General features: G+C 38.3%; 1 protein-coding gene and 1 pseudogene across 1 annotated transcript; both read right to left on the reverse strand.

Annotated features, from left to right (window-relative positions):
- Positions 1-7,322: 7,322 nt before the first annotated feature.
- LOC100933126 lies at positions 7,323-12,026 on the reverse strand (annotated as a pseudogene).
- LOC100932860 (SNW domain-containing protein 1) lies at positions 11,755-14,747 on the reverse strand. The gene has a single exon (XM_003763167.3). The coding sequence runs from the start codon at positions 13,810-13,812 to the stop codon at positions 12,202-12,204; it is 1,611 nt and encodes a 536-aa protein (XP_003763215.1). The 5' UTR covers positions 13,813-14,747; the 3' UTR covers positions 11,755-12,201.
- Positions 14,748-15,133: the final 386 nt, after the last annotated feature.

Below are 15,133 nucleotides of genomic sequence, written 5' to 3' on the forward strand. Positions count from 1 at the left end.
AAATAGTTCTACTGATAGGGATTGAAGTCTTCCTTTTGCTCAATTAACTATATTTGAACAGAAATGAGTTTATCCTAACACAGGCTAGGATTTCTGTTCTTTTCTTCTTTAAAAGAAGGATCTGTCACTAATTTCCTTCTTAGATGGCAAATGAAGAAATGAAATGCTTCCCACTCTTAGTTCCTGGATTCCTTATCTTCCCATTTATCTTGTAGGCAGGTCCTTCCTACTAAGTATCAAAGATGCTCTGGATGGCAGAAGTTGACATGGGTCGTGCTCACTATGGGAGAGCTTTAATATTTTATACCACTTCCTGAATAGCCTCACTTAGACTTCTCCTATTAGTAGGTTAACTTTAATTGTCACATATGTCACTTCATTGTTCTGGCCCTGACAGTTCGTTCCAAATGTTCCATGAGACAATTTCTACCAATTTTTTTACCTTGGGGGTGTATTAGAGGTGAGCAGTCTTTCTTGCTAGATTGACTGGAATAAGTTTGATAAGAATGTTAGCCCAGGACTTCCGGCCAAGATGGCAGAGAGGAGGCACACAGTGTGTAAGCTCCACGTCTTCTCTCAGAATCCATCTCATGGCAAGCCTCTGAATTAATGCTTGGGGGAAAAAAAAAAACCAAAAATAATTACCAAGAGACGACATCCTTGAGATTCGCCAGGAAAGGTCTGTTTTTGCTTGAGGGCGGTACAGTTTTAGATTGGGCAGCGGCAGCGAGAGCTCTGCAGGCAGCTCACAGCCGAGCAGACTGGAGGGGGTTGGGGTGTGATCGCAGCTGTCTCTGCAGGGAGAGCTTTCCTACAGGATTGGATACAGGATTGTCCTGGCAGCAAGCCAGCAGAGAAGTTAAAAAGGGGAGTGGGTGAAGAATACAGCCCCAAACAGCTAGTCTCTCAGGACCTGGCCACCCCTCCCCCACAGCGTCTCAGCACACTCTGAGTCTCAGAGCCCAGGCCCAGCACAGTCCTGCTAGTGCATCATTGCTCTCTTCTCCCCCCCCCGCCCCAGTTTGTAGAGGAAGCTCGATAACACCACCCAGCCCAAAAAAGAAAGCAGATTCCTTTTGGGTTTTTCTTTTTTTTCTTTGCTAGTTTGTCTCAGATTCTTCTGACAAAATGAGCAAAAAATTGAAAAGGACCTTAACCATCGATAGCTTCTACATGGATAGAGAGCAGACTCTAAACCCTGAGGGGGAGACTAAAAGCAGACTGTCTTCAGGTGAATCCCCACAGGAAGAGATCATCTGTTCATCAGCACAGATGAATCTCATAAAAAATTAAAAAGGCTCTCATGAGAGCTAGAAGAAAGATTGTCTTTAAATGACTGGGATGGCTTCTCTAGACTCTTGCCAAGCCCCTCCCTCTCCTTTTCCAGAGTGGATAAAGAAATCAAATCCTTGAAAAATAGGATTAGTAAACTGGAAACAGAAAATAACACTTTAAAAAATTTGGTGAAATGGAAAAAAAATTCCATTGAAATCAGAATCTAACAAATGGAATTGAATGACTGAGACAAGAAGAATCAGTCAAGCAAAACCAAAAAAATCAAACAATGGAGAAAAATGTGAATGAAATACCTTCTTGGGAAAACAGACCTGGAAAATCTAGGTCTAGGTGAGACAACCTGAGAATTATTGGACTCCCAGAAAAATGAGAGAGCCTGGACACTACTTTTCAGGAAACTATCAAAGAACTGTCCAGAAGTCATAGAAACAGAGGGTAAAATAGACATTGAAAACTCATCACCTACTGAAAGGGATCCTAACATCAAAACACCAAGAAATATAGTGGCCAAATTGCAGAACCCTCAGATGAAGGAAAAAGGTTATTGCAAGCAGCTAGTAAAACCCAATCCAAATATAAAGGAGCCACAATAAGTATCACCCAGGATCTAGCAGGGTCCACGTCAAGACTGAAGGGCCTGGAATATGACATTCCAAAAGGCTAAGAAACTCGGTATGCAACCAAAAATAACTTGCCCAGTCAGAATGTGCATTTTTTTTTTCAGGGAAGAAAATGGACATTCAACAAAATAAGCGAATTTCACCTATTTTTGATGAAAAACAGAACTTAACAAGTTTGATCTACAAATGTAGAACTCAAGAGAAACCTAAAAAGGTAAAAAAAAAAATGTTGGGAATTATATTTCTGCTATAAAGATGTATAAAGAATACATGTATACCTGGTTCTAGAAACTAGAAGTGGAAAGGACAGTGTACTCAAAGATACTTGGGCTTGCAACTAAATACTAGAAAAGGAACAAATGGAAAAACCCCTAAACACTAAACTTGAAATTCTAAAAATAAGATAAAATTGAAAGTAAAAAAAAAAAACTATTGAATTAATAAAACTAAGAGTTGATTTAATAAAAAAACAACAACATAGACAAACCCTTAGTAAATCTGATTTAAAAAAAAAAAAAAAGAAATAGGAAAATCAAAATTTGTCTTAAAAATGAAAAGGGAGAACTTGCCACTAACGAAGAGGAAATGAGAGCAATAATTAGGAGTTACTTTGCCCAACTTCATGCCAATAAATTTGACAACTTAAATGAAATGGAAGAATACCTTCAAAAATATAGTTGGCCCAGATTAACAGAGGAAGAAGTAAATATCCTAAACAGTTCCATTTTAGAAAAAGAAATAGAACAAGCTATTAACCAACTCCCTAAGAAAAAATCCCCATGACCAGATGGATTTACATGTGAATTCTATCGAACAATTAACTCCAATGCTATAACTTGAAAAAATAGGGATTAAAGGAGTCCTACCAAACTCCTTTTACGACACAGACATGGTACTGATACCTAAAGTCAGGTAGGTTGAAAATGGAATTATAGACCAATCTCCCTAATGAATATTGATGCTAAAATCTTAAATATTAGCAAAAAGACTACAGAAAATCATTCCTAGGATAATACACTATGACCAAGTAGGATTTATACCAGGAATGCAGAGCTGGTTCAATATTAGGAAAACTAGTCGCATAATTGACTATCAATAACCAAACTAACAAACCATATGACTATCCCACTAGATACAGAAAAAGTATTGGGTAAAATCCAACATCCATTCCTAAAACACTTGAGAGCATAGGAATAAATGGACTTTTCCTTAACGTAGTCAGGAGCACATATTTAAAACCATCAGTAAGCATTATATGCAATGGGGGAAAAAACTTGAACCTTTCCCAGTAAAAGCTGGAGTGTGAAGCAAGGTTACCCACTATCACATTTATTATTCAATATTTATTAGAAATTCTAGCCTTGGCAATGAGTCGAGATTAAAGGAATTAGTTTGGTTTCCTCATTGCCTACTCTATCACTCTTTGCAGATGATATGGTATACTTAGAGAACCCCAGAGATTTTACTAAAAAGCTATTAGAAATAATTCATAACTTTAGCAAAGTTGAAGGATGAAAAACAAATCCCTGTAAATCCTCAGCATTTTTATACATCACCAACAAAATCCAACAGCAAGAGATACAAAGAAATTCCATTCAGAATAACTGTCAACAGTATAAAATATTTGGGAATCTATCTACTAAAGGAAAATCAGGAATTATGAGCAAAATTACAAAAAACTTTCCACACAAATAGTCAGACTTATATTAAGTGCTCTTGGATAGGTCCATTGAATATAATTTCCTAATTACTCCCTAAACTAATGTATTTATTTAGTGCTATACCAGACTCCCAAGAAAATATTTTAATGATCTAGAAAAAATAACAATTCCTATGGAAGAACAAAAGATCAAGAATCTCAAAGGGAACTAATGAAAAAAAAAATCAAATGAAGGTGGCCTAGCTGTATCTGATCTAAAACTATATTATAAAGCAGCAGTCACCCAAAGCCATTTGATATTGGCTAAGAAATAGATTAGTTGATCAGTGGAATAGGTTAGATTCACACAACAAAATAGTCAACTATACACAATCTAGTGTTTGAGAAACCCAAAGACCCTAACTTTTGAGATAAGAATTAATTATTTGACAAACTGCTGGGAAAACTGGAAATGAGTATGGCAGAAATTAGGCATGGGCCCACACTTCTTACCGTATACCAAAATTAAGATCAAAATGGGTCCATGATTTAGACATAAAGAACGAGATTATAAATAAATTAGAGGAACATAGGATAGTTTACCTCTCAGATTTGTGGAGGAGGAAGAAATTTGTGACCAAAGATGAACTAGAGATCATTATTGATCACAAAATGGAAAATTTTTATTATATCAAATAAAAAGCCTTTATACAAACCTAATGCAAACAAGATTAGAAGGGAAGCAACAAACTGGAAAACATCTTCAGTTAAAGGTTCTGATAAAGGCCTCATTTCCAAAATATATAGAGAATTGACTAATTTATAAGAAATCAAGCCATTATCCAATTGATAAATGGGCAAAGGAGATGAACAGACAATTTTCAGATGATGAAATTGAAACTATTGCCACTCATGAGTGTTCCAAATCATTATTAATCAGAAATGCAAATTAAGACAACTCAGATAACATTACACACCTGTCAGATTGGCCAAGATGACAGGAAAAAATAATGATGAATGTTAGAGGGGGATGTGGGAAAACTGGGACACTGATACATTGGTTGGATTTCGTTCCCAACTCTACCAACATTCTGGAGAGCAATGTGGAATTATACCCAAAAAGTTATCAAACTGTGCATACCCTTTGAATCCAGCAGTGTTTCTACTGGGCTTAGTATCTCTTTGGGATATAAAGAAAAAGGGACCTGTATGTGCCAAAAATGTTTGTGGCAGCCCTATTTATAGTGGCCAGAAACTGGAAAACGAATGGATGCCTATCAATTGGAGAATGGGTAAATTGTGGTATATGAATGTTATGGAATATTATTGTTCTGTAAGAAACAATCAGCAGGATGAATACAGGGGATTGGCGAGACTTATGTGAACTGATGCTGAGTGAAATGAACAGAACCAGGAGATCATTATATACTTCAACAATGATACTGTATGAAGATGTATTCTGATGGAAGTGGATTTCTTTGATGAAGATCTAATTCGGTTTCGATTGATCAATGATGGACAGAAACAGCTACACCCAAAGAAAGAACACTGGGAAATAAATGTAAATTGTTTGCATTTTTGTTTTTCTTCCCAGATTATTTATACCTTCTGTATCTAGTATCTACTATGACATATTTAACATGTATATGACTGCTTTCCATCTGGGGGAGGGGGTGAAAAGGAGGGGAAAAATCAGAACAGAAGTGAGTGCAAGGGATAATGTTGTGGGGGGGAAAAATTACCCTGGCGTGGGTTCTATCAATAAAAAGTTAGCCCAGTCACCTTAACATATTATACTATATTGGCCCTTTTTCCATGCTTGTCTTGCAAGCATAGACTTCATCTGGAATGAGTCTTTCCCTCAGTTTGGTTAGTTGATCTTGTGGCAAACGGTGTTCAGGACTAAGTTGGAGGGAAAAACCAAGGGCCTTGGTATTTTAGAGAACCTATAATGGAAAGGAATCTTTCAGTGGTAACTTGGGCTTTAGGATTGATTATATATTTACATTGTGACCCAGGGACTTTTGAATTCATAAACTGTCTTGACTCTAGCTTACTTTGTTAGCATGAATCCCTTTTAGTTTCACACACAACCTAAGATCTGACTACATTGACTGCAAAATTAAAACTCAAGCTTCATCTTCACACACGATTTCTGAGCATCTATCTTACCAACTATGAGGACTGCATTCAAAAGTACAGGGAACTTTTTTTTGGACGTTGGATGGGATTTTTTTTTTCTTTTAAATAAAAAAAGAAAAACCTTAAGGGCTAGCAATGGGTTACTTTTGGGTTCAGTTTTAAAGAACCAAGTTGGTTTGTCCATCTCAGGCCAAGGAACTTACCACGAATTTAGCACATGCATTAAAGGAACTGGACAATATCAGAACACTGAAAAGCACAGTTAAGGCTAAAACCTGGACAAAACATATAGAACCCAACCTAATCCATTCAATTAGAGAAAAATAGCTTAAATAATAAACATTGCTATCAAGTTCTTTTATCCTCCAGGGATAATTACCCTTAAGTAGCAAAACCAAAAAACCCTAAATCTGAAGTTGGGAACTAGGGCAGAAGAATGCAATCTATATCATTAAATGATGTTCAGGGTCACTGGATTTAGGCTCAGCACCTTAAGATGGGTTTAACCCATTTTTTCTTGCTCGGTAGCAGAGGGATTGAATTCTGGCTGCTGAGGGGAGAGGTTAAATATCTAGTAGATATTGTATGTGCTCATTGGTGGTCATGAATTGAGTTACAAGATTGTAACCCATGTGTACCTTTAGAATGGCTGGTTTTTTTTTTTAATAGCAAATGGTGTCCTGAAATAACAGCTTTGTTAAGCTGGGGGGGAGAAAGCTTTTAAGACAGATCTAGAGTTCTCCTTTGCATTATTATTTAGAATGTTGAATGTTGGATCTTTTTTTTTTTTTTTAAAGACTACATGTATATAAAGGTGTGTATATGGTAGAGGGGAGAGATCCAAGAAATATCATGCTAATGGTATAAAACAAGTTTTTAGCTTTTTTCAGCATAGTTCTTTGCTAAAAGGCGTATGGCAGGTAAAGCCACTTTCCACTTCTTAAGCAGTGACTCGGAAACTTCACCTTCATCTTCACATTTGCAGAAGATAGTATCTGTACAAGGATACTTGCTGAAAGTGAGTCCAATAAAAAATAGATATGACCTGTTCTACCTGTACTTCCTTAGTTCTAACTGAAGCCTAGGTGGGGTGCCTTACATGCATATTTCATTGTTTTTTCCCCCTTTGATTTAGTTTAGTTGGTTTAGACTTTCTGAATGATAATACAAGGAAATGTGCAAAAGTTACAGCTCAAATCACACTCTTCCAATGACTTGGGGATGTTTGGAGTAATTGTTTAGCAGTCCATATGTCTCGGACTACTAATCTGAAGCAAGCAATTCCTTTTTTTTTTTTTTTTAATTATAACTTATTGACAGAACCCATGCCTGGGTAATTTTTTTACAATATTATCCCTTGCACTCACTTCTGTTCCGACTTTTCCCCTCCCCCATATGGCAAGCAGTTCTAGACATGTTAAATGTCACAGTATATCCTAGATACAATGTGTGCAGAGCCGAACAGTTCTCTTGTTGCAGAGGGAGAATTGGATTCAGAAGGTAAAAATAACCCGGGAAGAAAAACAAATGCAAATACATTCATTTCCCAGTGTTCTTTCTTTGGGTTTAGCTGCTTGTGTCCATCAGTGATCAATTGAAACTGAGTTAGATCTTCTCTTTAAGGACATTTTTATTTACATTAAAATACAGTTCATTTTTTTTTCCATATTGGGAATATATTCAGGAAGACTTCAACTAACCTAAACTTATTGTTATATTGGACACTAAGGATTTTGAACCTTGAAGTGGGTAAAAATTACTGAAGTCAATAACTACAGGTTTTCTTTTTAAAAGAATAGACAAAATTTGAACAGAATGCATAGTTTCCACATAATCCAAAGCACTGTTTTTTCTACAGCATCCATGCCTTGTATCCAACTCACAGAAAATAAATATGCAATTGCTGTAGAACTATTGTCCAATTTAGATTTCCAGGCAGCCTCCTTCCAGATCCTTTTAGATAAGACACTTTGTAGCTTAAGTGTTCATCTTTGAGGTATTTTACTTTTTAGTACCTTATTTTTCCAGAGAGTGGCTTTCAAAAAGTCTTAATATAAAGGATGGTTTTAGCTGCAGGAGCTTATAGTCCACAATAAACTAAGTTTCTTCGAGTAAAATGGAGATGTACAACTAGTGTTGACTTGGTCATGTAGGTTACCAGTAATAAATCCTATGAATTTTCAGGCAAGTTTGTGTCCAGTGGCTGTAGTAAAATAGTCAGTCTCTAGGTCCTCAAATGCTTTTGTAGCATCCCATAAACGAACTGTTATCCATTGACCCTGATAAAATTTCTCCATCTCTTACTAAACTTGAGTTAGCATACTGTCTGTATGACCTTTTAATTCTCCAACCATCAATCCATGTCCAATATCCCAAAGAAGTACTCTGCCATCTGTTGTTCCAGTAGTCAGGAATCTCCCATTGGGAGAAAATGCCAAAGAATGAATTGGTCCCTTATGTCCAGTGAAGATTCTTACACAGTTCCCATTCAAGACATCTCATAACATTACTGTTCTGCTGAACCCATAGCAACATAGTTAGGATGGAATCATGTACAAATATTTGTAAAGGCTGATAATGATCTATAGCCCAAAGCCCAGTTACTGTCATGTCCTCCTGACACAAAATAGTATCCATAGTGAGAAAATTGTGTCCCACGCTGGATAGTTGTCCCTTTATATCCTACCAAAGTCTAACAGTGTGCCATCTTCACAGGAGGAAAGTAGATAGTTTGTCAGGACTAAAGCTTGCCCCACAAACAGGATCACTGTGACCATGTAAAATCTCCAATTCACTTGCTGTTTTTTCATCCATGATTCTTTCTAAAACATCATCTGATTCTTTATTTATAAGGCTGAGATCTGTTGCTGTCATCACACGACAAAGTTTTTTGGGAGTCACAGACCATACTTTAACAATGCAGTCAGCAAAACTTCCTGCAATCAGACTGGAATTATCAGTGACATCAACTGCAGTGAGACCCTTATATGCATTAAGGAATGCATAGAAACAGAAGGTAAACAATCTGGACCAAAATGCACATGATTCATGGTTTCTTTCAAATTCATTATCTCATCCAACATATCTGAATCTTTCAATTTAGGAAGAGGAATTGTTTTGAGGTGGAGCATTAGGATCTTGGTGTTCTGTTTTTTTTGTTTTGTTTTGTTTGTTTTTGTTTTTTGCTTTTAGATCCCATACTATCTTTTTTAGGTTCATTTTTTAGGGGGCTTTCCTTCCTCATTCTCCCCTTCATCTTCATCATCCAAAGGAACTTCAATTTCTGGTTCTTTTAACAAGCCAAAAAAGACCTTTGCCTTATTTGCCTCTCTGGCCAAACTTCCCACCACAACATCCGTTACTTACTCAAAGGCATCCCATTGAAGATGTCAATGTACAGATGTTCCTGGACTACATATCTGGTTATTCTGTTTCTCCTGGGAGGTGTCTTTTCTTCTTTTTTTTTTTTTTTTTGAGAGACAGCACAGATGTTAAAATTTAAGTTTTTTTTAATTTAATAGCCTTTTATTTACAGGATATATACATGGGTAACTTTACAGCATTAACAATTGCTGATCACAAACAAAACTAATGCAGACAAGATTAGAAGGGAAGCAATAAACTGGGAAAATATTTTTACAGTCAAAGGTTCTGATAAAGGCCTCATTTCCAAAATATATAGAGAATTAACTCTAATTTATAAAAAATCAAGCCATTCTCCAATTGAAAAATGGTCAAAAGATATGAACAGACAATTCTCAGATGAAGAAATGGAAACTATTTCGAGTCATATGAAAAGATGCTCCAAGTCATTATTAATCAGAGAAATGCAAATTAAGACAACTCTAAGATACCACTACACACACCTGTCAGATTGGCTAAGATGACAGGAAAAAATAATGATGATTGTTGGAGGGGATGCGGGAAAACTGGGGCATTGATGCATTGTTGGTGGAGTTGTGAACGAATCCAACCATTTTGGAGAGTAGTTTGGAACTATGCTCAAAAAGTTATCAAACTGTGCATACCCTTTGATCCAGCAGTTGTTACTACTGGGATTATATCCCAAAGAGATTATAAAGAAGGGAAAGGGACCTGTATGTGCACGAATGTTTGTGGCAGCCCTTTTTGTAGTGGCTAAAAACTGGAAACTTGAATGGATGTCCATCAGTTGGAGAATGGCTGAATAAATTGTGGTATATGAAAATTATGGAATATTACTGTTCTGTAAGAAATGACCAATAGGATGATTTCAGAAAGGCCTGGAGAGACTTACATGAACTGATGCTGAGTGAAATGAGCAGGACCAGGAGAACATTGTATACTTTAACAACAATACTATATGATGACCAGTTCTGATGGACCAGGCCATCCTCAGCAATGAGATATCAACCAAATCATTTCTAATGGAGCAGTAATAAACTGAACCAGCTATGCCCAGAAAAAGAACTCTGGGAGATGACTAAAAACCATTACATTGAATTCCCAATCCCTATATTTATGCCCACCTGCATTTTTGATTTCCTTCACAAGCTAATTGTACAATATTTCAGAGTCTGATTCTTTTGTACAGCAAAATAACATTTTGGTCAGGTATACTTATTGTGCATCTAATTTATATTTTAATATATTTAACATCTACTGGTCATCTTGCCATCTGGGGAGGGGGGGTGGGGAGGGGGGTTAAGAGGTGAAAAATTGGAACAAGAGGTTTGGCAATTGTTATAATGGAGGTGTCTTTTCAAGAGTTGATAAGAATCCTGGGAAATGCGCAAAACAAATATACTTGTTCGAAAATCCAACATGGTCTCTCCCTTTCACGTGCTCCTTTTTGGTAAGGCTAGATAACACTCCAAGGTCATCCTGATAATCCTGATTGCCATGAAACTTCTGATGCTTTTTTGCTTCATTTTCATGCTGATTGTAGACCAATTCCAAGTACATATGTATAAATAGAGGATAAAATAACTGAGAATTCTGCTTGATGATGGTCCAAGGAACACTCAATGAAATGGTTCAGTCCACTGTAGTACTCTTCATACATTGCTGGATCCCCTTGTTGATTGTAGGCAGACAACACAGCACTGACATCAGGCTGGTCTTCTTACAGCAACTACTCCAAATTTGGCAGGAGTGGCCCCAAGCTCCCCCGTGCTGGCCCCCGAGGCATCAGGGCCGGGATCCTGGCCGGTGGGTCAGGCGCAAGCAGCCAGCTCCCACCGCCTCTTCCAGCAGCCGCCGGGCCTTGCATAGCAGAATCTCCTCAGACTCGTGGAGGTTGCTTCACTGCAGCAACTGCAGCATGGCCAGGAGGGTCTGCCGGTCCCATCTTGCTGAATCTCCAGTTCTTTAATCTCTCGACTGAATCCTGGCTCTGTCAATCTCCCGAACTGACTCCTCCACTGACTCTTGACTGAATCTCTAAGAGCTCCTTATACATGATCTCTCTCTCTCCTTTTTTTTTTTTTTTGTCTGAATGTTTTATTTAACAATTGCATCACACAGCAGCCAACTCTCCCGTTCCCAATTAAAACCAGACAAAACACATAATGAGGCAAACATTCAACAAGCAGTGGACAACTCCATAATGTGGAGACCCCCTATTACCCCACCAACTACTCAGCATGGTTGGTGATAAGTCTTATGTACAAGACTGTGAGGGATAGAAAATCCTATTCAAAAATGACTACTCAGACATCTCGAAGTAAAAAGCAGAAAAGTTGTTTATTTAGTAATTTCTCATGAGAATGGGCAAATTCCACCGTGAGGAGGAAGGGCTAAAGAAGGGGATAAGGCATACAGTTTTTATAGGCTTTAGATACAAAGGATTACATCATGAGTTGGAGAACATTGAGATAGGTGCCCCACCCCCACCCCTTAAATGGATGTTATTAGTACCAAAAACAGCAGATTCCCTAGTTCTGGGAGGAACCATACATCAGGCAACTAACTGTCTAGATGTTGATAACTTGAACAGTGATAAATGTCATCATTCGAGGTTAAATACATATGTCTGAAATCTAAGTACATATTGGCTACCACTCAACATACTCTAGGAAAACTAAAAATACAGAAGAGGAAGTTACACATCCTTGGAAGTTCAGCTGCTGGAAGCTCTTCACCTTATCTCTACCACCCACTTCCCCCCCCACACACACAACTAATTCTACTATGAAATATTAATCCACCAAACCAATATCATTAAAGATAAAATCTTAATTTGCTATGGCTAAAGTAGTATGGAGCTTCTTTCAATGTTAATGGAGTTGGGAAAAGATGGCTTGACTGAGAGGGGGAAAGAAAAACCTTACACTGATAATGTGGCCCATCTCCTTAAAGACTACTTTAAAGTATACTTCCCTTTTTCCCTTAACCCCAGTAACAAAAAGTAATGGGATCTACAATTGCAGATTTGGTTTTCATCATGACCATTTACATAGAATTCCTCAATGACCACTGTCATCCAAGTAAGGATAATAGTTCATTCTCTTCTGAGAGGCTACCTTACTCCTTTCTCCTCTTCTTGCCTTCATGTTCATGTTCCTTAGGGCAGCTGCTGTCTGAGGGTCTTTTAGACCCTCTATGCTGTTTAGCTTCTTCCAAAAACTTGTCCAGGCCAAAGGGATCATCTTCAAATTGAACTGGTCCTTCAGGGCCTCGCTGTCTATGATCTGAGCCAGAGAACTCCTTATCAGGAACAAATCTGTTGGTCTTTATTCGAGCCTCTAGGTCATCACCATACATGTCTTTGTCCAGATTTTTGCTGGGTCTGTAGATGTTTTGAGCCATGTCTTTGCTACTTCTCCATGCTTGATCATAAACATTATAAATTTCATCTTCTCCACCAGCAAAACCACTGTCCATACCCTTAGTTTGGTTGAATAGTCTCTGGTCATACTGAACTTCATTGGAAGTCCGAGGGTTGGGCACACCAAGAGCAATGACTTCACTGATATCTCGATTCCCATTTCTCTGTAATTTTGACCTCTTATCAGGAGCTGCTCTGGAAAGATTTCTGTCATGTTGTCTCTCTTTGCATCTATCATGTCTTATTTCATCTCGTTCCCGAGCCTCACCATCCTCTTTTTCTGCATAGGTCTTGATTCCAGCTCTTCTCTCCCGAGCTTTCTGGGCCATTTCTTGAAGCTTCTTTTCATGTTTCTCCTTTTCCTTTTGGGCCATCTTTCTCTCTACTTGAGCTCGCATCTCTATTGCCTCACGAGCCTTTCTATCAGCAATGTAAAGAGCTTCAGCTAGTTTGGCAAAGTTTTCATTTATGTGGACTGTCTGCAGTCCTCTCCCATCAGCAGCCAGACGTTTGTCTAATGGAACAGTATAGCCCTTTGCATTTTTCCAGTTTGAAATACAAGGTGGAATTTTCCATTCTTGCTGCTCTTTCACAGTCATCTTTCGAGTAGGAGAATGCATAACAGGTGCAGGAGGAGAAGGAGGCCCACGAGGAATTTTCTTATTAATTTTGAATCTTGGAGGCTCCATTGGATCTTTTTGCATTTCCACCATCCGAATAACTCTTTGCTTAGCTCCAGAATTGAAAGCTACTCCTTGCTGAGATGGTGTATAACAGATATACTGAGCTGGAGCTAGTTTATCTGCAGCTTGAACTGGCATAGCAGCAGCAACCTTCTGAGACACATATTTCTCTAGAGCTACCCTTGTCTTTTCTGTTATCTCTTTAATGGTTTCTTCATCAGGTCTTTGCAGGTCTGGGTCATCTGCATTCATAATTTCTTTGGGTACCAGGTCAGTGTATTTGCCATAAATGACCTTGTCCTTTGATTGTCCCTGTCGAACAATTGCATCATATTTAATTTTTCCCTCTGCATCCACCTGAATGGCCAATGCATTAGACATTTTCTTCTTTCTTCCCATATCCAATGGGTACTGGGCCACGTGTATTTCTGGAAAGGCACCTCCATCTCCAAAATCCTCTAACAAACGAGGTATCCAACCTTTCCGATACCCGTAAGGGGGAGGTTCTCGTCTCGACGAGACCAAGGCAGTCTGCCTTGATCTTTGTGATCTTGCTCTTTCCTCAACCTCAAGCTGGTCCTGAGAAAGCTGAGTTGGAGCAGGTAAGAAGCTGGTCAGAGCCATCTTCTGCTGCAACTGAGCTGGAAGAGGTTTACTGGGCCTATATATGTGATCTTTTAAAGGTGTGAACTCAAAGTGAGTTCACACTCCCTGGCCAGGGCCAGGGAGTTAACACTCTATAAGGATTCTAACAGTTAAGAATCACTTGAAGGCCATAATGAAATTGGACTCTTCACATAATAAGGAAAGTGTAGAGTTTGTACAGGGGAAAAAATATTGGATCCTACAAAGACATCATAATTCCACCCCACACTGATTTCTCCTTGTACACTGACCAGTTGGCTGGTTCTATAATGCTACTTGCCTTGGTTTTTGATTTGGAACTAGCCTTGCTACGTGTACATATGGTGTTATTCAATGGTCCTCATAGCAGTTGCTGTAGCATTTAGCATAGTTAGATCCATTGTATTTTGAGAATATTACATCCTGGAAGGATCCTCCTTTGAAGAACTACAAGAAGAATTTTGCTCTCAACCCCTACTCCTAGGTCTATAACTAAAATGATAGAATTGATTCTTTTTGGTGATTATCAAAGGGCCTTTCTTAAGGTCATCAATTAAACTGAGGGTGAATTTCTAGCAGAGCTCTTCAGGCCTTAGTCACAAGCTTATCTGGGATCATCACATGCTAATTGAGATTAGCTAACTTGAAAATCCTGGTGGAAACATCTCTTATGCAGTTCCATACTGTTAAGCAGCTTGGCCTAGGTTTTACACCTTCAGAATTAGTTTTAAGTCTGAACACTTGCTTTTCTCCAGGGTTTAAGAATTTTTTTCTTCAAGATATTTAAAGATAACCCTGACATCTGGCCTCAGACAAAATGACCCTAAATATCTTGTGATTCATGGGCATCAGATGTCCTAGTGCCCTGGTGTAATGTTCTGATTATCTTTCCATAGATCTTGGGACCAGCCTTCATTTCAGCAGAATATTGGCTACTTGAATGGCCAGGGATAAAGTCCAAATGTCTGTCTTCTTCAGTCTGTCTCCTTGCCTGGGACTTGGCTAGTTTTCTGGAAGCCCTTCAGACTGGCCTTGGTCTCTGCGGGGAAGCAGGAGGACAGGCCAGCCACCACAAAGGTGGGAGATCTAATTATAATAGAGTACATAAGAGTCATTCATTCCATCATCGTAGGTGTGAATCTTGGAGAACTACATTAAGTACTAAGTACATGTACTGAACTAGAGAACTATTAATCACAGGACTAAACTAGGTTCTTATTTGTCTTATTTCCACTAAGTTAACACCTTCTTTCAAGTAAACTTCGAGTTCTGCCCTTTACACTCTGGAATTTCTAGTTGGGCCTTTTGAATTAAATCTCAG

The sequence above is a fragment of the Sarcophilus harrisii genome, chromosome 1 (genome assembly GCF_902635505.1).
Source record: "Sarcophilus harrisii chromosome 1, mSarHar1.11, whole genome shotgun sequence".
In the NCBI taxonomy this organism is placed as follows: Eukaryota; Metazoa; Chordata; class Mammalia; order Dasyuromorphia; family Dasyuridae; genus Sarcophilus; species Sarcophilus harrisii.